Below are 22501 nucleotides of genomic sequence, written 5' to 3' on the forward strand. Positions count from 1 at the left end.
ACTCGCTGTTGTGTTGTGAATCTCTGCGGAACACACACTCAAAGTGTAATTACAGTGCATGGCAGTGGTCAAATAGCTATTTTATTAAACGCAATGTGACAAAACTCAGAGATGTGAACCGGACAGAACTAAAATTACCCGAGGACCACAGAGTTCAGCGAAAGTGTCAGGAGCGACCCGAGCAATACCTCTACCCGTCTTAAGAGGTCGCACTCACCTCAGTTTTGAGGCACACCTGTTGTTGATCTGCTCATTGTCTAGTGTATTGAAACCACCTGGTCTGTTAGGTCTTGTTGTTGCTAACTTTCCGAGCGCTATTTCTTTATTTACCGTCAGATTTGGTTACTGAACTCTTGCCTGATTTTTTGATATACGATTTTTGGATTATCCTGTTTCTGACTTGTTTGCCTGTTATTTTTGCCTGCGGCTTTTCAATAAACCTGCACTTGGATTCTCTATTCCTCTGGTTTGGTCTGTAACAGAAAGACAGTAGGTAATTGCAAATGAAATGCCATACTAACTGGCCTCCCGGCCTGTGTAGTAAAACCACTCCAGATGATCCAGAATGCAGCAGCACGTCTTTTCTGAGAAAGGTGATGCTTGAGAAAGGATACCTCACAGTCCACCATTGGTTTCTGAAGAAGTCCTGGAAGATTCTGGAGTGGCTGTCACTGTTGCCTGACTTGAACCTGGTATTTTAAGAATTTTGTTGCAACACCCAAATCCAAGAATATCAGTAAAGTGGAGGCCTCTGCCCATGGGGAAAGGTTAAGACTCCTCAGAAATGCTGCCAGAAGCTGGTGTCTGATTATGTATCATGTTTGCACCAGATCATAACAGCATTAGAGGTGTCTACTAAGGACTAAAGAGGCTTGTGATTGTGGGGTTGAATTATTCTGATAATGGGGTAGTGAATAAAAATCCCATTATGTGTTGAATTTGGAGAAAACCTTTATTATATTTGTTGCAATGAACTATAAAAATGTTCTTGTATAATTGACCTATCGAAAACAATGTTTGCAAAGTTTAAAGATTAAGCTGATAAACATTATTCACAATAATTAGGAGTAAACAGCAAATTAAAATGTTTTTGTGCAATATTGTGTAATGGCACTTTTTCAACTATACCAACCCGAATTTCACTCCAAGAAATTTGTAAGTTGAAAGCCTGGCCTGAGCTCTTTAGTCATTTCACATGATATTTTATTTGTTTTCTGGGCATTGAATTGATTTTTGCATGATGCACAGCGTAGTATACGTTCCAAATGGTGCTTTAAACCCAACGATTAAGATTTTGCCTTGTTAGTGTTATTGTTTTTATGTTCAGTGCCTGGATGCAGTTACTAATAAGAGTTTAACCATTTCAGTACAATGATAAACAGTGCAAAGCTAGGTCTCTAACATGTATATGCGTCTTATGAGATTATGTTGTAGGAAGTAGGTTATACTATGCACAGCTAAGCTCAATTGTTAGCTCGTCTGAGGTTAACAATGGTTGAGGTTGTGATTTAAGAAGTGCATCTTAAAATGGAGTCGTGCAGAAGCAAGACTGGGTGCAGCCATGGCCCAGTCGTTAAATTGCTTTTACCTCGAATGCTGAAAATTCTGTTGTGCTTACAAACACACTATTTTGTAACCGGATGTGCAGTTCAGGTGCAAATTTTTGCTGCACAAAGCTCAGCAGGGTCATATAAAATTCAAATGTTTTCAAATTTTGTGCGCCATGCTTTGACCTGATATTATTGCGGCCACCTGCAGAACAACTAGATAAAAAGGTCTAGATCCAGAATAGAGAGATATTTGACATGAACAAAAAGAAAAACAAAAAGTAAACAGTTTAAATCATTTTTATTCTTTTTAGTAAAAAAACACATAAAAAATAAAAATGTAATTTAAAAACAATCAATTATTGTATATTTAACAGCTATCTAATGTCTCATTTTGAGATGATTAATGTAATATTTTTAAATGAATTGCTTATTTCTAGCTTAATCTGATAAGTGTCTTAATGTTTTGGCAGATAATTGTGCTTAATTTAGGAAAATTACAGATTATTTAGTTTCTGTCAAGAAGTAATGCTTAAATATTCACAAATATCTACCAATGGAATGAAACACTTTCAGTAGATAAAAGTACTTAAAACAAGGACTATATAAGGTAGAATTAAGTTGGGTATTCTTAAAGAATTCTGTCAATGTCAAAATGAAATATTTCAAATATTTAAACTAGATTTAGGAAGATTTAACTTGCTAAGATTTAATTTTTTGCCGTGCAGCAGGATCATGGGTGTGGTAGTGGGGGGAAAAGTGCACCTGACTACCCAGGGCCCGAGTAGGGAGAGGGGCTATAAAAATCCTGTTGTTTTGTTGTTGTTTTTTTGCTGAGGTTCCTGATGTACTGGAATGGATAGGGGCCCACTCACATTGAGAGAAAACAGGGGCCAGAATTTGCTGCTATGCCCCTGAGGAGAATTTAAAATGGTCTTCCTCCAAAGAGGCGCATGACAGGAACGGTTTCAGAAACACTAAGACTTAAACCTCTATTAAAATGTGTGTCTTTACAAGAGAATCAAAAATAAAACAAAAAAACAAGAAATGTCCAACTATGTTAAGTTATATCTTTTTGTAATGATCTAATTATAATAATATTTAAATATATTCTATTACTATTATTATATAATATGTTTTTATTTTAAATTAAGACCCAGCTAGATAAAAAGCTGTTTTACTTTAGTAGTAAATTCTTCTGTTTTTACAATCATAAATACATATGAGCACAGGGGTTATGGTCTTCTGTGCCCTATGGACCTTAATGGCTGTCAGACCTTTGGAAAGAAGTTTTAGTTCCCATATTCATGTTGACCTGTTGCTGGCCATGTTGATGATGGGATAGTGTTGCTTACGTCAGTCCCAGACCCTCATAGCCTTAGTCCCAGCAGCTTAGATGACTAATTTTCTTGACAGTTTTAAAGTTGTTACTAAAAGTTGTAACCTAAAGTAAGATTATGCTCGTCTTCTCTGTGTGCCCTGTGGTTTCAAAACTGTTTAAATGAACAAAGCAGAGAGCAGTTTTATAACACAGTCTGTCTGATAAGCCAGCTAAGTTTGTTTTGGAAACTGGCTGTAATTTATGGAACGTTTTATACTTATTTATATATTTTTTTGTCAGTATAACTTGCGTAATGGTATTTAACAGTGCGTCATCATTTACATTATTCATGCCTGTTGAATTAACATGATTTGTTTTTTTAGTTGCAGCACTGTCTGTCCACCTCTCTGGCTGGCCTGTTTGTAGCATACATAGATTCAAGAGGCCACCAACCCCCATGACCTCTGATTTTTGACCTCAGGGGCTGTGTGGAAGCCTGGCACAGAGTTTCCCACACTAATGGATGAACCCCAGAAGCTTTATTCCCTCCATTTTTTGCTGGACTAAAAATGGCACGTGTGCTTGATGCTTTCAGTTATTTGATTTTTGTTTTAACAGGGCTTATGTACGGTGGCCGAGAAAGCCCAGCGCAGTGCAAATTGAAAAGCGCTGCAAAAGCACAAAACGCATCCATCAAAATTACAACACAGGCACAGCAAATAGAAAAACGCGCTGCAAAAAGAAAAACGCGCTGCAAATACAACCACAACACAACGGAAGTGAGTCACAACACAACGGAATTTTCCCAGGGGACCTTAAAAGATGCTGACAATAAGTGACAAACAAGCTTCTGAAAAGTAAGTTATGTTTATTACCTGTGATTACCACGGTTGTGTGCATATTATTAAAAGTTCTGCTTCACAAAACGCCTTGTTTGCCACTTATTGTCCTTTGTACACATAGTGAAGTCCGAGACGTTACTGAAGACGCAGCTTAGCTGGTACAGCATCTTTTAAGGTCCCCCGGGAAAATTCCGTTGTGTTGTGACTCACTTCCGTTGTGTTGTAGTGGTATTTGCAGCGTGTTTTTCTATTTGCTGCGCCTGTGTTGTAATTTTGATGGAAGTGTTTTGTGCTTTTGCAGCGCTTTTCAATTTGCACTGCGTTGGGCTTTCTCAGCCACCGTACTTTTGTTTTTATTCTCCATGCATTAGTTTCAGTGTCACTATTTACATGCAGAACCTTGTTTTATTGTATTCATTCTGAAGATACTGATGCTTTTTCTCTTCCCATTCACTGCAGCCATGAGCAGCACTGCAGCCACGTGCACTGCAGCACTCTCCTTTATTATGTGGGTGGGTTTGGGAAGATGGTGTTCTTGCTGAATGCATTTACAATCAGCAGCCACTTGGTGGTGTGAGTATCTGCAGTCAGCAATTCTCTGATGAACAATTCAGAACAGTATGAACAGATAAAATAATAACTGAATAATTTAAGTCTGTATGATTGACCAAACCAACTCTGGATCTGTCTGTTAAACCAGATACAATGGAAATGCTTGTTTGAACCTCAGAATCATTAATGCCATGACATAAAGTTGATATTACTTCAATAAAGGCATAATGATACACCCATAATATTTCTCCTTGTTTTTTTTTCCTAGATATGGTCTTGTTGGGTCTGGATTGAATATAAATCAGTTGGATGCAAAGCAGTAACAGCCCCTGGACAAGGTACCAGTGTATTGCTGGGTACAATACACTTTACGGGCACCTAGGTTCAATTTGGTTTAGCAAACTTACTATTATAACACTCTTGAAGTTATGTAGTTTAGCCCAATCCACAGATGTTAAACATAAACATTGTTTGACTACTGTTTAAAGGCACTATGCAGGTCTAACAATAGAGAAGATTTACATATGTTACTCTTAAAGACACCATAAAATTTACAGTATTGTCTTAGGCAGTCCGTAATTGTCAAAACCTCTTTACAAAAAAGCATACATATTTGTCATTGTACTGAATATCTATTAAAATAGATCTCAGTTACCTTCTATCTCAATTGTTCCTGAATTTCTTTGGAACTCTGCATGATGTGTAGCTTTTAAGGATCTTTTGGTGGACTTTACTTTGTCAGGCAGGTCCTATTTAAGTGATGTCTTGATTGAGAACAGGTGTGGCAATAATCAGGCCTGGGCGTGGCTAGAGACAGTGTACTCAGGTTTTAGAAACCACAGTGATGGTATGTTTTAACAAGGGGGGAATCACTTTTTCACACAGGGCACGGTTTGGATTTTTTTTCTCTTTTAATAATAAACACCTTTATTTAAAAATAGCATTTTGTGTTTACTTGTGTTGTCTTTGACTAATATTTAAATTGGTTTGATGTTCCGAAACATTTAAGTGTGACAAACATTCAAAAAAATCAGGAAGGAGGCAAACACTTTTTCACACCACTGTAGATATAATTTTGTCAGCTATTTTATCAGCTTTTAACTTTATGTCAATGAAAATCTGCAAATATTACAAATTCTTAAAGCTGATCAAAGTTTTTTTCTTTGAGAAACAATGCTCCCATCTAAATGAAAAAATTGTTTTGTCTTATCAACTTTTTAACTGTAGGGGTGTGTTCTTGCACACAAATTTTCTTACCACACAAATTCATAGTACCGTCTCCCTGTGGCAGACTAGGGCTCAATTGTTTTTCTGTATATACATAGATACCATGCCACACTAATAAGAGTCCTTGGGTGAAACTCCTAAAACTGTAGACGAGTAAAACCAGAAACATTTAATGACCTGAGAAATCCACACTTCTATTTTACTAATATCTCCAGAGACTAGTAATATTACAAGTGTAACATGATTCACATGTTATTTGATCTTGAAAAGAATGTCAGCCAAATGCCAGTGTTGTTGTTTTTTTGTCTTGTTTTGTTTTCAGCGAGAATGACAATGTATTATAACTGAGGTGGGCATTTTATGACCTATCTCAGAATAGTTATAAAATTCATCCCACAACTTCCCAAAATTATAATTAATTATTTAAAAAAATCTTGAATCTTGAATTAAAAGTTGAACATTTCTGTATAAAAAGTAACGATTGTTTTCAATACATAAACCCACACAAATTCCACAAACATATCTAAAGGGGATAGTGTATGTAGAGCAAAATATCTTTTCTGCCATTTATTTTGCTGATATATACAGAATTGCCTGAAGTTAGTAATACAAACAAAACCCAACTTTAAAGGTCAAGGTGTTCTTGCTGAAAAGCTCATGCTGGTCAAACTGTTAGTCAACATATCTCAGAATGGTTCTATATTTGATCCCACAATCTTATAAAATTCTCATTCATAATTTCAAAAAAGTTAACACATATGTGCGAAGACCTATTTCTGAACATTAATGCCAAATTCAAGATTGAATCAGATCAATTCAGTGAGCAGCTAATTTTATGATGTACATAAATTGCACAGCAACAATATATATAACATTTATATATATATAACATTTTTAACATTTTGTTCTAGAAATTGTATCAGAACTACCGGTAGTTATAAGCATTGGAAAACATTTAATGTTTTAAAAATGTATATATTTTTTAAATGGTTGTAACAGACTCTATGGCATAAATTATGTTTTTTTTTTTTCAGGAGGGTAAATATAGTCTTTAAATTTAGAATTTGATTTTTGCTGATCACGATGTTTTAGAGCAAGAAACCACCCAAAAAAATGCAAGTTAGTAGGAGGAGGTCTCCAGGACCAGAGATAAGAGAGACCCACTGCTTCATCATAATTAATCTAACTGCACAAAGCAACAGTTAAAAAAACACTGTTTAGTAAATTGACAAGAAGAATGCAACTAATATAGTAAGAATATAAACAGCCAAATATACTACTTTACATTTTCTTGCACACATATATATATATATATATATATATATATATATATATATATATATATATATATATATATCACATATCACCCACTTGTATGCTTTGTTGTACTGGATGCAGATATGCCATATAACATTATATTAATGATAAGTAAGTATGTAAATAAATAAAGGTATGTTACAGAAAAGTGTAATACTGAGGATAACACTATGCCATAGCGGGTTAAAGGTTAAAGATGGCTGTATAAAAATATATCCAATACATAAACCAATGCAAATATCACAAGAGGAAATCTACGGGGGAAAATCTGAAAATTAACGTAGATTTTTTTTATTTACATTTGTGTATTAGAGGAAAAGCCGTAAAAGGCCGGGGCTCTTACTCTGTGAAGGAAGCGGGAGGAGGAACTGGGCGGTCACTATTCAACCCCACTGCGGCGCGCAAGGAGGAACCGCCTGTCTCTCTGTTAACAGAGGAACATCTCCAGCAGCGCTCTGTGTCCTCACACCTCACTGCCTTCCAGAAACGGTGGCGGTTTACTGGGAAACACAATGTGTGTGTACGGTTTTCCCTCACTGCAGAAACCCTGAAACACTGCGCGGTCTGCTCAGACACGATTTAAAACAGGTAAGAGCCGGTACCCGCTAGCTGCGTCCACTTAGCTTGCTAACTAAAACCTATCGTCCTGGTCTGTCCGCCCACAGCATCAGCTAGCTAACCTCGCTGACTAATAATTAGCTAGCGTTAGCAGGTTGTAGCATCTACTATTGATACTGCGGACGCTGAAAGGCGTTAACTGGGGTTGTCCGCAGCACTCGTTAGCTAAAGGTTTAAATATCTCTTATGCCCAGTCCGGGTTCATGGTTATTGTACGACTAGCAGCCGTGTTAGCAGTGTTACCGCCTTAAAGCTGAACTGGTCAGCGGGGGTCGGGGGTCCTCTTGCCGCCTCTCTCATTGTGGTTTAGCCTGCCAGCTAGCCGGTTAGCTTGTAGCAGCACGGATGGATGATTGACAGCCGTGCTGTTCTGTGGAGCCAGCTATCACACAACGCTCTGTTATCCAAGTGTGCTAGCTGGCTAAAAGGCGCGATTTCACAATGCAAAATAGATCTAAGCTAACGACTTAGCTACACAACATTTAGCTGCTTAATTTATGAATAGGCCTGTCACGGTAGCAGTTTATGTTTACACAATATATTGTCCCATAACGTAACCTAATAATGAAATGAGACAATAATAATGTAATTACACCCATTTAAAACACCAGTAAACGTATGTTCCTTTATTATGACCACTCCAGTTTCTCTGACTTTGCTATTTATAGGTATATGTCTGTGTAAAATAAACACTGTTGTTTTATTCTTTAAACTACGGACAACATTTCTCCCAAATTCCAAATAAAAATATTGTCATTTAGAGCATTTATTTGCCTGAAATAACAGAAAAGATGCAGAGCTTTCAGACCTCAAATATTGTAAAGAAAATTAGTTCACATTCTTAACGTTTTAAGTGTTCAGAAATCAATATTTGGTGGAATAACCCTGGTTTTTAATCACAGTTTTCATGCATCTTGGCATGATCTCCTCCATCAGTCTTACACACTGCTTTTGAATAACGTTATGCCACTCCTGGTGCAAAAATTCAAGCAGTTCAGCTTGGTTTGATGGATTGTGATCATCTATCTTCCTCTTGATTATATTCCAGATGTTTTTAATTAGGTAAATTCAAATAATCTCATCATTTTTAAGTGGTCTCCACCACACTGGATTTGAAATGAATCAAACAATATGTAATTAAAGTGTTCATTTTTAAGTTTAATTCAGTGTGTTGAACTTTGAAGTGTAAATGAATTACAACCATTACTCCATAAAGCCTCCTTCCTTTAGGGGCTCAAACGTAATTGAACAAATTAATTTGACTACAAATAAAATATTAATTTTAATACTTTGTTGAGAATCCTTTGCATCACCTAGCACTAGGTTTAATGATTTAGAATTTTTTGCTAGGCCTTTACAGCAGCTTTCTTCAGTTGTTGCTGGTTTGCCCCAATTTATGATTATTCTGTCGTTGACCGGACATTTTTGGGCCTATGCCTACAACACTGTTCCTAATACAGCAAGTGCTGTTTTGCTGTCTATTGAGAAGATCCCAGTGAAAGTGACCAAAGTCTTCTAAGCTGCTAATCTAAATCCCATAGGATTTAGTGTGGAACCCTGCAAGGCTGCAGCAAGGAAGGCAGCTTAATGTGATGTGGGCTTTTTTGTTTAGCTAATCTCACTGTAAAATGTCATTGTTTGGCATAGTGGCGAAATCTCTAGCAATGCTATCCAACTAAACCCTGCTGATAACCAGTGACTGGATACAGCCGTGGGTGGCAATGAGGTAGTCTAAAGTTGTAAGATGATTACTCTATTACATGATCCTCAGGTGAGACTGGTCTTTAATCTTGTCTCACGATCTGTTTCCCTTACTTCTGGCAGGGCTATGAGAGTATAGGAGTTAATTCTGTGCTGTGGAGTGACTTGTGAGGAGCAGGATGCTGGAGGAGGAAGATTTGGAGGTGGCAGGAGGAGGAGGAGGAGGAATGAGCCTTCAGGCTGAGGTAGAGAGGTTGACGGCTGAGCTTCAGGAGGCCAATGAAGAGAAGCTGCAAGCAGCGCGGTATGGCCTGGCCGTGCTTGAGGAGAGCGCTACGCTAAAGACCAAACACGTCCATCTAGAAGAAGAGCATGAAGCCCTCAAACTGGAGCTACAGCAACTCCGTGAGGTCAGTACACACGAATAAATACACAGTGCATTAAAAGATAAAAAAAAAAAAGGATCAGTATGAATATTGGGGATGTTCCCAGACAAGAGCCACTCTTGGCTCGAGTGTGGTCCGTTGTCTTGCCAAAAGCAGCTTTTCACCATAGGGGGGGTCTTTAAGTGTGTTTTTTTCTCTCTCTGCAAAGCCCAGTATCTTAATAGAAATAGATGCTATTTCCTCTCTGTTTATGCACAAGTAAATTGTTAAGTTAAGGTTATACTCTTGATGTGCATTAGATTACAGGAAAGTGTCATTATCTAAATTTGTTCACATGGAGAGCCCTGATTGTGTTGGATATGCTGCAAGTTCTCATCTTACCAGCTAATGGGTAGTAATTGGGTGTTGCCAAAGGAGTGCAATGGCTTTGAAAGCTCTTCCTGAAACGTTTGTATCTGTGAGTTGGTGAAAGTGGTCTAATCACCATCACTGTTAGAGCGCTGCCCCAAATACGCCTTCTTAATTCCTCTCAACTGTTATAAGGTTGATAGGCCGTGTTTCCTTGTTCATTTTCAAAACGATAATATAAGTAAGGTGGCTCTTTTTTTTTTTTTTTTTTTTTTTTTTGAGTAGATTCTCGAGTCTGCACCTTTTTAAGGTTGTAAATAAGGAGTAAAAATGAAAGTGACTACTTAATACAGCTCTTTTTCTTGAAAGGGAATGATTATCAGCCTTGTTATGTTGTTCTTACTTGAGCAAATTGCCATTCTGTAACACTGTAGATGCTGCCAAAACATTTGTTTCTTCAGATTCCTAACCCCTTAAAATCAGCTGGATACCACACACTAGGTGATATTGGTACTTTCAACTAAGTCTAGGCAGAACATTATATATTGCCCTCTTTTATCCTCTCAGCTAATAGATGATAATTGGTCATTGCTTGATTTGTGACAAAAACCGAAAAATGGAAATTCTCAAACCAGTGAAACAAATTTAATTTATCATGCAGCCCGAGATCCTGGGGTTTGTTAATTTTACTAAGATTAATTAGATAAAACCGCTCTCATTCTGTTACTTTGCAGTACAATAAAATTCACTCTCAGTATTTAACCCAGTGCACAGTGAATTGAGTTTTAAAAGGAGAGTTATGCTTTAGAAGGCCTTTTTCGATAGTCAGGTCATCCTATTGGTCTCTTACTGTCATTACTGTCACTGTGTTAGAGGGCTGCCCCAAATTCATCTTTTTCTACTTTCAGCTTCACTTCAGAGTCAATCATTCACATTACATTACATTACATTTGGCAGTTAATGATGTTTATTTGGCACAAGAGGGTGTAGAAATTTAAGAAATTTAAAATTTGACAGGGCCTAAAGGAGGCCCCTTCAAACCATTCACGGTTTAATATGCAGTATATCTTCATTTACTTCCAAAATGAACTAGTTTGTAAAAATAAATAAAAAAAGCTGTATTTTGTTGCTTCAATCTGTGCCTTTCAAGATTGTGGACAATGCGGTTGAAAGTGGATCCCCAATTAGAGATGGGACCGATCCGATACAATATCGGTATTGGGGCCGATATTGACGTAATCCGACGAATCGGATATCGGGCGGGCGCTGCCGATCCACTTACCGATCCATATTCCAGTCCAAAGCTTGAGCTGAACAATAAATCCGCCATAAAGTTAACACAAAACGCATCCCTGATCAGGATTCCAGTTTAACAGTTTACCCTGAACCCCCAGCAGCTTCAGTCTGCGGCTGACTGAGTAACTTTAGCTGTTTATCTACAAAAAAAGTCCATTATCTGGAGAGTTTTCACTTTGGAAACGCTGTACAGCAGAACGGTACACGTAAAGTCAGCGTCTGAGAGGTAAACAGATTAACACCAGCAGTCTGTTAGCCTAGCTAGCACTGAACTGACAGCAGCTGCATTCCGGTGTTGTGAAGGTATGAACTACAGACTGGAGTAAACTATATTCATAATCCACATATCCTATAAAACCACAGCATCTACAAACACTAACCAGCACAAACACACCCATCTGTTATTAAAAAACAGTCATTAATTTAGTTCGTAAATACAGTTAGCATTGCCACTTAGCCGTTAGCCATCTCCATTAAGATCTGCAGTCTGTTAGCCTAGCTAGCAAAATCATTCCGGCATTGTGAATGTAATAAATAACTATCTTAAGTGAACTACAGCCATAATCCACATCTAATATCAAACCACAGATCCTACCAACCCTAACCAGCACTAAGAAATCAATCTGTTATTAAAAAACAGTGATTAATTTAGCTCGGAAATACAGTTAGCATCGCCAGTTAGCCGTTAGCTATTGCAGCGAATCCTCTACGCTACCTGTCAAAATAAAAGTCTCCTGCACAACCGTTGCAAAAAATGCCCTGAATTTAATATTTAACGTATTTAATATTTTACTTTTTTTTATATTTAATAAAAATTCAAACATTTTATTTGAAAGGAAACTATTGTGTAATTGCATATGAAGTGTGTCAAATAAATGACTTTTGAATGCATTTACATTAAATGCACCTGTGGATACTCTTAAAAGGGCTGTGTGGTCTGTTTCAGCCTCATTATGTAACCTTAATCATAGTACTATTAATAAACTAAAAGTATCGGTATTTGTATCGGTATCGGCAATCTTATATCAGTTTTATACCGGTATCGGATCGGAGCTGAAAAAAGTGTATCGTCCCATCACTATCCCCAATACAGCTTTTTGTCTTTAACTGGAATAAGTGTCAGCCTGGTTATGTTGTCCTTATTTGAACAGTTTGTCGTCCTGTAACACTTCAAGATGCTGCCAAAACATTTACTTCATCAAATTCCTTACCCCTTAACATTAGCTGGGCACATATAAATTAAAATGGTATTTTCAACTAGGGTTGGGCAGCAGCTGGGATTTTTTAGATCATTCCTTCGCCTCCCCAAAGTGGAAATGAATGCTCCATCTGTCTATATGGGATGCTTTCCTGTGGTATTCACAATACTCACACTGGCATTTGAAAAAAACTGCATTGGAACACTGCAGCGTTTGAGTGCAAGGACAAAAATTTGGTTTGTTGCTGAGCTCTGTTTTTTGGCAAGCCACACTTACCATCATAGTGTATCTCTAAGCTCTGATTTGGATGCTTGCTTGCTTGCATGCTAGGGCTAAAATATGTTGTAACTAGCCGTTCTGGGGTACACAGAAAAGTCCAGACAAGCTTTAAACCTTAGTTTCATGTTTTACTATAAAGCTTCAACATTATCGGATTTATTACAGAAATCTCCCTCCAAAAAATCCCTTTTTGGTCCTCTGTCCAAAGTATCAAGATATTTAGGTCATTTTAGGGTGTGCCTGTACAGCTTAGCATTCCCAGCTAACGCACGTTTGAAATGTGATAAATGCCTTGCAGGACTAGCACATGTGAAAGGCATGAATTATTGATGATTATGTACGTAACTGCTTCAGTTCCAGCAGTGGGATGACTAGTCTGTGTCTGTAGGGCTGTCCCTAACGATTATTTTTTAAACGATTATTCTAACGATTATTTTTTTCGATTAGTCGACTAATCTATTTATTGAGAAACATATTTAAATAATTATTATTTTACGTTTTAAAGCAAACGATAAATTACTATATTTATATATAATAACAACAACAACACAAGCCTACTAAACCAAACCCCACACTTATAATCACTTACATGTACAACACGTTTAGATCTATAACGCTAAAAATGGATAAGCTCCCATACACCACCTCCGTGTGTTGCACTGTTTTCTGTGACCGCTAGATTTTGTGACCACGGGCAAGTAGTTCTCAGCAGACCGGTGCACTGGCCGATTCGAAACGTGTTCGTTTCTAATGTTTACCCCGACTGGCCAAAACGGTTCAGTTTAGGGCTGAGGGTAAGGTGTAGGTATAGAAAGCTTCCGTTTTGCCAATGAACGCTCATAACCGTGAGCACTGGTCACAAAATTCCGACGGTGACAGAAAACGGTGTAACACCGCAGCGCCGACGGCGCTAGCTAAAATAACTTAAGGCAGCTAGCTTAGCTAAACACCTGAACTTATGAATAATGCTACTGTTTCTGGAAACTGCGAAATGCCATGCACAAATATAAACCAAAACTGTATAATTTCTGCCTGTGGCAGGTTTAAAACCTTTGGTAGACAGCCTTAAGTCTTTTTAAGGACACCCGCGGAGACCCTGATGTAAACGGTAACTTACTGTGTGACCCTGTTGACATAGTGCTCCTGGATGTTTGCGCTTCAAGTGCTCCTTTTGCACATATGGCAGAGGACCACATTGTTGCCCTTTTGCGTGAAATGCTCCCAAACTTTAGATGCCCGCTGGCGTTTTTTTGTAGCTGGAGATTGCTCTCCGGAGTCCAAGCTCTCTAGAGCTTAGATTCTCTGCCCGAACCAGACATGACCCGGGCTCCAGAAAATAGTCCGAGATGTAGGCGTCTGTTTTTTAATTATATTTTTATTAAAAAAAAAAAAAACGAAAATAATGAAAACTGAAAGTGAAACTAAACTAGTTTATTTATAAGCGCTGTTTTCACTACCGATTATGTCGACGCGTCGCCCCAGCCCTATGTGTCTGTGTCTCGCTCTCGCTCGCTCTGATTAGCAGAGCGTGAAATCTAGAAAGTAGGTGAGTGTAGTAGAATGGAATATGTCTGTAAGACACCATGGTGCACTGAGGCTTAGTGTAAAGACAGCATGCTTGTGTTAAGAGGCTTGGAATATTGTGACCTTGGACTAGAAAAAACATATATATTATTTTTCATATAATAATCACACAGTGACTGAATGATTTGTTTGTTTGTAGTTTTGTATTGCAGCTCATTAATTATTTAGGATTCAAATTTATTTTTGTAGATATTTAATTCATAATATTAATTAATAAAACATTATTATTATTGTTATTATTATTATTATTATTATTAAATTGTTGCATCCTGTTAGGTGTGTTAAGATGTTCTTCCTGCTATGTATTGTCAAATGAAAGAATGTATAAATTAGGGCTGGGCGATATGGAAAAAAATCTTATTACGATATAGTTTTTCATATCAGCCGATATCGATATGTATCACGATATAAATCAAATCACTTTCTGTTACACTTAAAGGTTTCTATTTTTACTCAGAAGTGACAGAATAAGGGAGTTATGGACAAAATCACTAGCAGGCTCAGAGCCTTGTGGACAGACACTAGGATGTTAACATCTTGCCAGGTGGGTACAGCTTTTAAATTAATTTTAAAAAGGGGACAAATATATAAACTAAAAAATATGTAAGACCCTTTACATTATATGTCTGTTTAATTTAAATTGCAATAACACTTTATTTATTTTTATAAAATTATATTTAATCAAAAGATCATTCCCCTCCCTGAATGCAGGCAACTACATAAAGCAAAATACAAGAGTATATCACAGTGTTCATTTTGACAGGTGATTTTGATACAGTCTTAGTCTTTTCACTAAAATGTATAATAGTTTTAGTTACATTTTAGTCTATCGGATATTATTAGTTTTAGTCAGATTTCAGTCTAGTTTAATTTTGGTCATATAAAAAGTATGTATTACATATGTTTTACTGTTTTTCTATTTTCTATTTGTTGTAATTTTAGATAATTTACTGCTTATGTTTTTTTTTAAATAAGAGCCTTTAGTTTTTTTTTCATTTAAATTAAGCTAACATTTAAATATTTTAAAAAAAAAGTGGCCTATAATGGAGGTGGGAGGAATAAAGTCAAGTTTCTGAAATGATCCACTTCTACTGCAGTACAGATTTATACTAACATTACTGGCTTTCAGTAGACTAGACTTACATTACTTAAGTGTATTTAAAACTCCAGTTCAGTAACAGCAATGTTTAGCTCAGTTCAAATACAGCTAGACAGATTATATAATCTTCTGTATTTAGTAAAATATCCAGCATAACAGACTCTCTATCTGTTAAAAACTATAAAACACAAAGACAGAGGAGAATGCTGCCCTCAGGGTTTTCTAACAGAAACAGTGAGAGTTAGGAAAAAAGATGGAAAGTGCTTCCTTTCTGTGTGTTTATATACTAACCCCTCACTCGTGCTGAAGTTAACCTTAATTTACACGAAACGTGGATTAACACGGCTAACGTGCGTTACCCATTAGTTTATTAGAATGTAAAAAGCAGTGAAAGCATCTTAGCTAATGATGACAGATTGCACAGATCCCTTTTACACCTAAACATCGCTAACTTTAAACTGGAGACAAGCTAATCTAACTAGCAGCAAACAGAGCAGCGTTTACCTGCCTTCAGAAATCTGAACAAGCTCACCTCTCTAAATATCTTGGAGACGCATGCCTCATATTTAAAAGGTGAGTTTTCCAGTGTAGCGCCGCTGAATAGTATAAATGAAGTTTATCCAGTAAATGGGAGAGAAGGAGCCGCTATGTGAGGAGTTCAGAGTGGAGGGGCTCGGGGGGTGGGGCGGAGGGGGATGGTGGAGAGGGGAGGGGAGGGGTTGTACTGGGCTGAGCAGCAGTTCAGCGTGCTGCCTGATCTCGTGCTGCGCCTTTTCACAACGCTACTTAAACGGGAAATAGAAAATTTAGTTTATCGAATTTCTCGCCCCGACTTATCGCGATATATAGTTTCCTCGATAACTATCGATATCGTTTTATCGCCCAGCACTAGTATAAATTAAAGAAAACTGCACCAGTTTCTTGGTAGCCATAAATGTTCCTGGTGATCCATGTGTTACATTTAAGATGGTATGCTTTGGATTATGAGCAGGAGGATAAAAAAAATGGCCTCTCATTTTTTTAAGGGTCATAAAGACTCAAAGCTCTTCAGTGTATTTCTTTGTTCAAGAAATGTTCACCTGACTTACTTTCCATGCTATTATGTAGTGGCCAAAAAAAAGAAAAACAACAAAAATGATGCTGGAGTTTCACTCTTAGGCAGCAAGCTGAGACTAGCAATAACAATATCTCAAAAAAGGTCTAGAGTATGTAGGTAACTTTTGAAGGAGAATCCTAAATAATTGTTTATCGTTTCATGACTTTGGCAAACCGTTGACATATAGAAGCCATCTTTTTTTGGTAAACCTGTCTTTTGTGCAGGAAATGGAGACCGAAATAGGGACGAAGGAAAATTTACTTTATAATCTCAACAATTTAAGAATATCAGAACTTAAACTCTAATACTAAAGTTAGTTTCTTTTTCCTTTTTTTTGCTTTATTTGTACTTTCTTACTTTTCTTTGAACTTTTCTTGCATTCTGGCTACTGTAAAATAATTGTAAGTAAAATCAATTCTGCACCATTCAAAGTGGAATAGGTCAATTGAGTTGTAAGCCATATGGCCCTTGAACCTTGTATGCACTCTTAAAAATAATGATGAGGTGAGTCACTGGAAACGTTTGCCATTCTAATCAATATTTATGAGCAACAGTATTAAACTGAATTCTCTACACTATAAAATGAAACACTGCAGTTTGATGTTTTTGTTGCCTTGTTGTTTAAATGATGCATGTGCAACAAACCTTTTTTTAATTTTATAGGGTAATGTTGTCCAATAGTGCTGCAAATATGCAGCTGTGCTCTTTTTATGTTTTGATGCTGTGCTGAGCCCAGTAATACACATTCTCTTAAGAGTTCCCAATGAGTTTTTGGTTAACTGCCGTGAGACCACCACAAATGCAAAATATGATGTGTTTAGTAAGCTGTAATGCTAGTCTTTTGACCTTTCCTTGTCTGCTTTCTATAAACACTAAAGGCCTGTATGGCCTGTAGTGGGTAACTTTTTTTTATAGTAGTCTCTTAATGATGTTATTTTTAAATAAAGGTTTAAAAAAATGTTTTCTGTAATGTGAGTTGTTGTGTAGTTTGCCTGATTCTAAACTAGGTCTGAAACATAGCCTGTCTTCAGACCTCTAATAAAAAGATGTCTGGCTTAAACTAACTTTTATATTACTGCTGTTACTCTGATTTGAATTATTTAAATTCTTTACATTTATGTATGTAATTTGCTTTGCACATTAAGTAATGGTACTTCTTTGGTGCTTATATTAAGAGAAAACACACGGTTCATGCAAGTGTTCCACCAAGAGTCAGCTCTGAAGCTTTTATTAGCTGTCTTGTGTAATGATGCAGCAACACAGATGGCAAAGAAACAACTGTGCGCCAATTATCAAATTACTTGCGGTTCACTGCAATGGGTGTGTGTAAAAGGGGACGTAAAGCTTTAATGCTTCATCTAGTTTATGTAAATACCCTCTGATTGTGGCTGCTTTTATGCATTTTAGGCAAAGCAAGGCAAGTTTATTTATACAGCACCTTTTTTAAACTCAATGGTCATTCAAAGTGCTTCGCAAATTAGAATATACAAAGAAAAGTCAAATTATAAAAGCATGTAACAATAAAAATGAAAAAAAAAAAACAATTAAATAAGAATAAAGCATGGATAAAACATGATTCAAACATAATTAAAACTGATAAGTCAAAAAAAACATGTATTTAAGAAAATAGTTTAAGAACAACATTAAAAGAAAAAAAAGAAGGCAAGACATTATAATTAAAATAATATTCAAGTAATGAAAAATTAAGAACAAAAATAAATACTAACAATGTGCAAAGCAGGGAAAGTGTGAAAAGTGCAGGTAAACCGATGTGTTTTCAGCATTTTCTTAAGAGGTTGTAGTTTTAGCGCATCTCACAGCTTCTAGAAGTTTATCCTGACTAACTGCAGCATAATGTCTGAAAGCTTTAACAGATCTGCCTCTAATGATCTGAGGAGTCTAACAGGCCGGTATTTCTCCAGCATATCGGAGATGTATGCCGGTCCGAGCTGGTTGAGGCAGCAAGATGAGGATATTAGGCCTAGCACTGTTTTCTCAAGAGTCTCGTCAGTGATGGGGCTGAAATGAAGCAACGCCATTGTAATCTTTATATCTTTATGAGTTTTAACCTCATGTTTTATTTGTTTTTCGTTCTTTCCCCCCCCCCCCCTTTGAATTGCACTTAACATGCAAAACAGCAGTACCAAACACTGCAGATAGCATGTGTTTACAGACTCACCGTCTCCACATCCCGCTCGTGACCAGTCATAAATTAGTGTCGCCACTTTTTTTTATGTTTTTCTGTCACGTTCAGGAATGAATGGGACCGTGATCATCGTACATGTCCTGCCTAAACTCAGGTCATTGTAATTGAATGCATAGTGGTGAGAACCTAGTGTAAATTTGTTAGTATTTGTCAGAGTACAAAAGGGTTGTTTCTTGGTTGCCAGCAGGCCAGGAATGTGATGTCATTGGAGTGGCATTGTTGATGCATGGAGAGGAACTGTACACGCTTCAGTAACCCACAATGCACAGTTTATTTTGAAGCTTATTTGTTTGGAATTTTAGCAGATTCTTTCACAGCCCAGACAGTTTATGTTTTACAAAATTTTACCATCAAAATAAAAACATATATTTTTTGCATAGGCGATGTTGTTAAATTATCTTTAACCATAGATGGTGTTTGACTGTTTCTGTGTCAGATTTCTTCATAAAGAATTAAAGGTCTTACTTGCAGAGAAAGCTGCCTCAGAATGTAATAGACTGCACTTCATGTCTTTAACACCATTAATGCTATTGTGTGTTTGGGTGTAGGCCCTGGCCGACTCCGTTAGCAGTCAGAAGCGTGCTGTAGCAGATGGGGAGACTCGAGAAGAGTGTTTGCTACAGGAGACGGCCAGCAAAGAGGCTGCCATGGCAACGCGAATGGAAGAGCTGCAGGCGGAGCTGAAGCAGGCTCGTCTGGCACAGGCAAATACCATGGCTGAAATTGAGAGAATGGCCATTGTTTCTACTCAGATGAAGAAGGTACAAAGCTGCTGTTTCTCAAAGGTCACACATGCAGAATGTAACATTTGTCACTGATACAAATAAAGAATGAAACACAGTACACAAAGTGTTTTAATTATATAAAGCTATTTAGAAAATTAAATCTGCAATAAGGCAGAACAAAAATACTTATGAAAGAATCTTTATTGTGTCTATTAAAGATCACATTCTACGAGATGTGATCATACTGCCAGCAGACTTAACTGATGCCAGCAGACTCCTAATGATGCTGGATTCGTTTGCAAGGTTTGGCCAGTTCTAGGTATTGTAACTCAAAACCATGTCTGGTTTCGGTTTCAGTTCAAATGAGAAATAGAGGGCGCAGAAGAACAGGGATTCTCTGCACTGATGGTGTGAATTACATTTTTTTTTAGCTGCTTAAGGTTTATATTAGTTAAAGAATAGAATTAAATTATTTTTTTTTGTTTTTATATTGATTTAATGTAATTTGTTAATGAAACTTGAGAAGTGCCATGAAGACCACTTTAATTTTTTTAAATAAATCTTGATATGTTTAAAGAACCTTTAATTGTGGTCTTAAGTACATTTATTCTTCAAAAAAAAGCTCTTTTGTTCCACATCCCAGCTTTGAGCTCAGGGACAGCATATGGTACGATGACTCTGAAGCAGAGGGGTGTAAGTGCCTTTCTCAAGGGCCCAACGATGGCAGCTTAACAGATGCTTAAATCAATCCTGAAACCTTGTGATCAATAACCAGCATTCTAACCACATGCTAGAAATACTCAATACACTATACTATCCCACATGAAGAAATGCACAGCTAAGAACATATTACACTGTGAGTGTTATGTGCTTGATTTGTTGCCAGATGATTTTATATTTATATATATATATATATATATATATTTTTTTTTTATCTACACTTTGTATCTTCATTTTCCTTCCTCTCTAGGAGTGTGAGTGTTTGGAGGCTGAAAAGGCTCACTTGAGAGACGAGTTGAAGGAGTTTAAAGTTCGGGAGCTTCAGCAGCTTCAGGATAACAGTGAGCTGGAGGAGGAGAACATCTCTCTGCAGAAGCAAGTTTCTGTTCTCAAGGAGAACCAGGTGTGTGTTGGGTTTCTGGGAGTGTGAAACTGGGGTACTAAAGCTGAACCTGTCTGGGAAGTTGTTGTGTAATGAGGGGGGCAGTGCAGTAATCATCCTTTCAAACCTTTGCTGCATGAAGTCAGCCTTTGTTAAGTGGATTTGGTGAGAAGTGTCTTGTGACTTTTTCTTACACTCTTTCTCTCTCTCTCTCTCTCTCTCTCTCTCTCGCTCCCTCTCTCTCTATCTCTCTCTTTCTGTATCTCTCGCTCACTTTTACTCTCTCAACAATTGATTTATTATGGGAGCTGCATCTCAGCTATTTCTTGACAATATATGTCCACACGTTTGGCTGCATAAAGAAAGATTTCGTATCAGACTTACACAAACACTGTTTAACCAAACCAGAAGAACAATTTAGTTAGAATCCCTCCAGGGTTTGTAGAGTCATAAAAACCTGGAAAAGTCATGGATAAGTTCTAGAAAAAAAAAAATACCAAGAAAGTTTGGGAAAGTCATGTAAATTTGCTGTACAAATCTTTGTTTCTGCTTATCGACTGAGAAAATGTGCTTTTATTTATTTATTTATTTATTTATTTATTTTTATATATAATAATAATAATAAAAATAATAATAACTTAATGTTTGTTAGCTAGCTGGCTGTGTGGGTTCCTACTTCTATTGGAGTTTCAGCTGGATTATTAACTGGATGTTAATTCACACAGAGAGAGAAAAAGGCTGATTAAATGCTGCCTGGCTTCATTCTGACAAATATATGCTCCTCTCCCCAACACAAACTAATGCCCCTGCAGAGTGCTGTGTTTTGAAAGATCGTATTTTCATGAATATTTGTGTGAAGGCATGGAAAAAGTCATGGAAATGTATTGTTTGTTGGTGAACTCTGCACTCTCTGTACAACTTGTTAGGGAACTTGTTTTTAGGTGATCGTTAGTAAAATGATGTGGTTTAATAATTCAATTTTTAAACATGGTTGTGATTCCATAAAGTAGTGTCCTTTATGTACATAAGACCTTTATAAATGTTTAGAATATGTAGCTATTTAGCTGTTAATGTTGAATGCACATTAGATGGAGTTGTGGCATTGTTCTATGTTGTGACAGGTAGACAATATGTCTGCCTCACCCACCAGTTTCTGAAGTCCTGGTTTAACCGATTACCCTGATTGTTTTCAGCTCAGTGTGTTGCTACATGTATTTTATTAATTCATTATTGCCTCCGCTTCTGCTTAATGAAATCTCTACCACTATATTACAAAACAGCTTTAAGTTGAATAATGGATACAGAATTTTAGGTATGCTGCTGCTTCCGATAAAGGAAATTTAATTTAAACGTTGCACTGAGACACAGAGTTTTTGCAAGCTTAAGTCTGGTATAAAAGTAAAAAATATTGTACATGATTTTTTTAATGTCCTACTTAAACAGTATCTCTTCTTTTTGCGACACACAGTTGCTCAAATAATTGCTTTAATTGCTTTAATTTTATTTTAATATTTATATAAAAAAAAAAACAAGGTCCAAATTAATCTCATCCTTTTCTCCCTCTCTGGCACCAGGTGGAGTTTGAGGCTCTGAAGGTGGATCTGACTCAGAAAGATGAGGAGCAGGATTTGCTGCGGGCCCAGCTGGAGGAGGCTGGCCGGCTAAAAGAAATCGCAGAGCGGCAGCTGGACGAGGCCCTCGAGGCCCTGAAGGAGGAGCGCGAGCAGAAGAACAGTCTGAAGAGGGAGTTGGCTGCACACACTCTGAACCCCTTTGACTCCGTGGTTCATTTAGACCTGCAGTTGGATGATAGTTTGGATGGTGGAAAAGACAAGGAGGGAGGAGAAGACGGAGAGGGGGATCAGGACAGCGGCTACAACAACTCCAAAGGAGGCGAGAAACAGCGATGCTCAACGCCGAGAAACCGTGACATCTTCCTCCGGCCTCAGGCTCCAGGGCTGGTGGCCGACCTGCTGAGCGAGCTGCATCTCTCTGACAGTCAGAAGCTCAAACAGCAGGTGCTGCAGGTCTGTAGAAGAGACATACCTACTTGTAC

At 37.3% G+C, this 22501-nt stretch overlaps 1 protein-coding gene across 1 annotated transcript in view; it reads left to right on the top strand.

Moving 5' to 3' along the window:
* Window positions 1-7161: 7161 nt before the first annotated feature.
* Window positions 7162-22501, top strand: part of zgc:162200 (uncharacterized protein LOC558638 homolog) — a 30876-nt gene continuing 15536 nt past the window's right edge. The window contains exons 1-5 of the mRNA XM_022670656.2: window positions 7162-7394; window positions 9249-9535; window positions 19167-19379; window positions 20314-20466; window positions 22020-22472. Of these exons, the coding sequence (XP_022526377.2) occupies window positions 9305-9535; window positions 19167-19379; window positions 20314-20466; window positions 22020-22472 (1050 nt within the window). The 5' untranslated portion in view covers window positions 7162-7394; window positions 9249-9304. The remainder of the gene's footprint in view (window positions 7395-9248; window positions 9536-19166; window positions 19380-20313; window positions 20467-22019; window positions 22473-22501) is intronic.

This window comes from Astyanax mexicanus, chromosome 12 (assembly GCF_023375975.1).
Source record: "Astyanax mexicanus isolate ESR-SI-001 chromosome 12, AstMex3_surface, whole genome shotgun sequence".
Lineage (NCBI taxonomy): Eukaryota > Metazoa > Chordata > Actinopteri > Characiformes > Acestrorhamphidae > Astyanax > Astyanax mexicanus.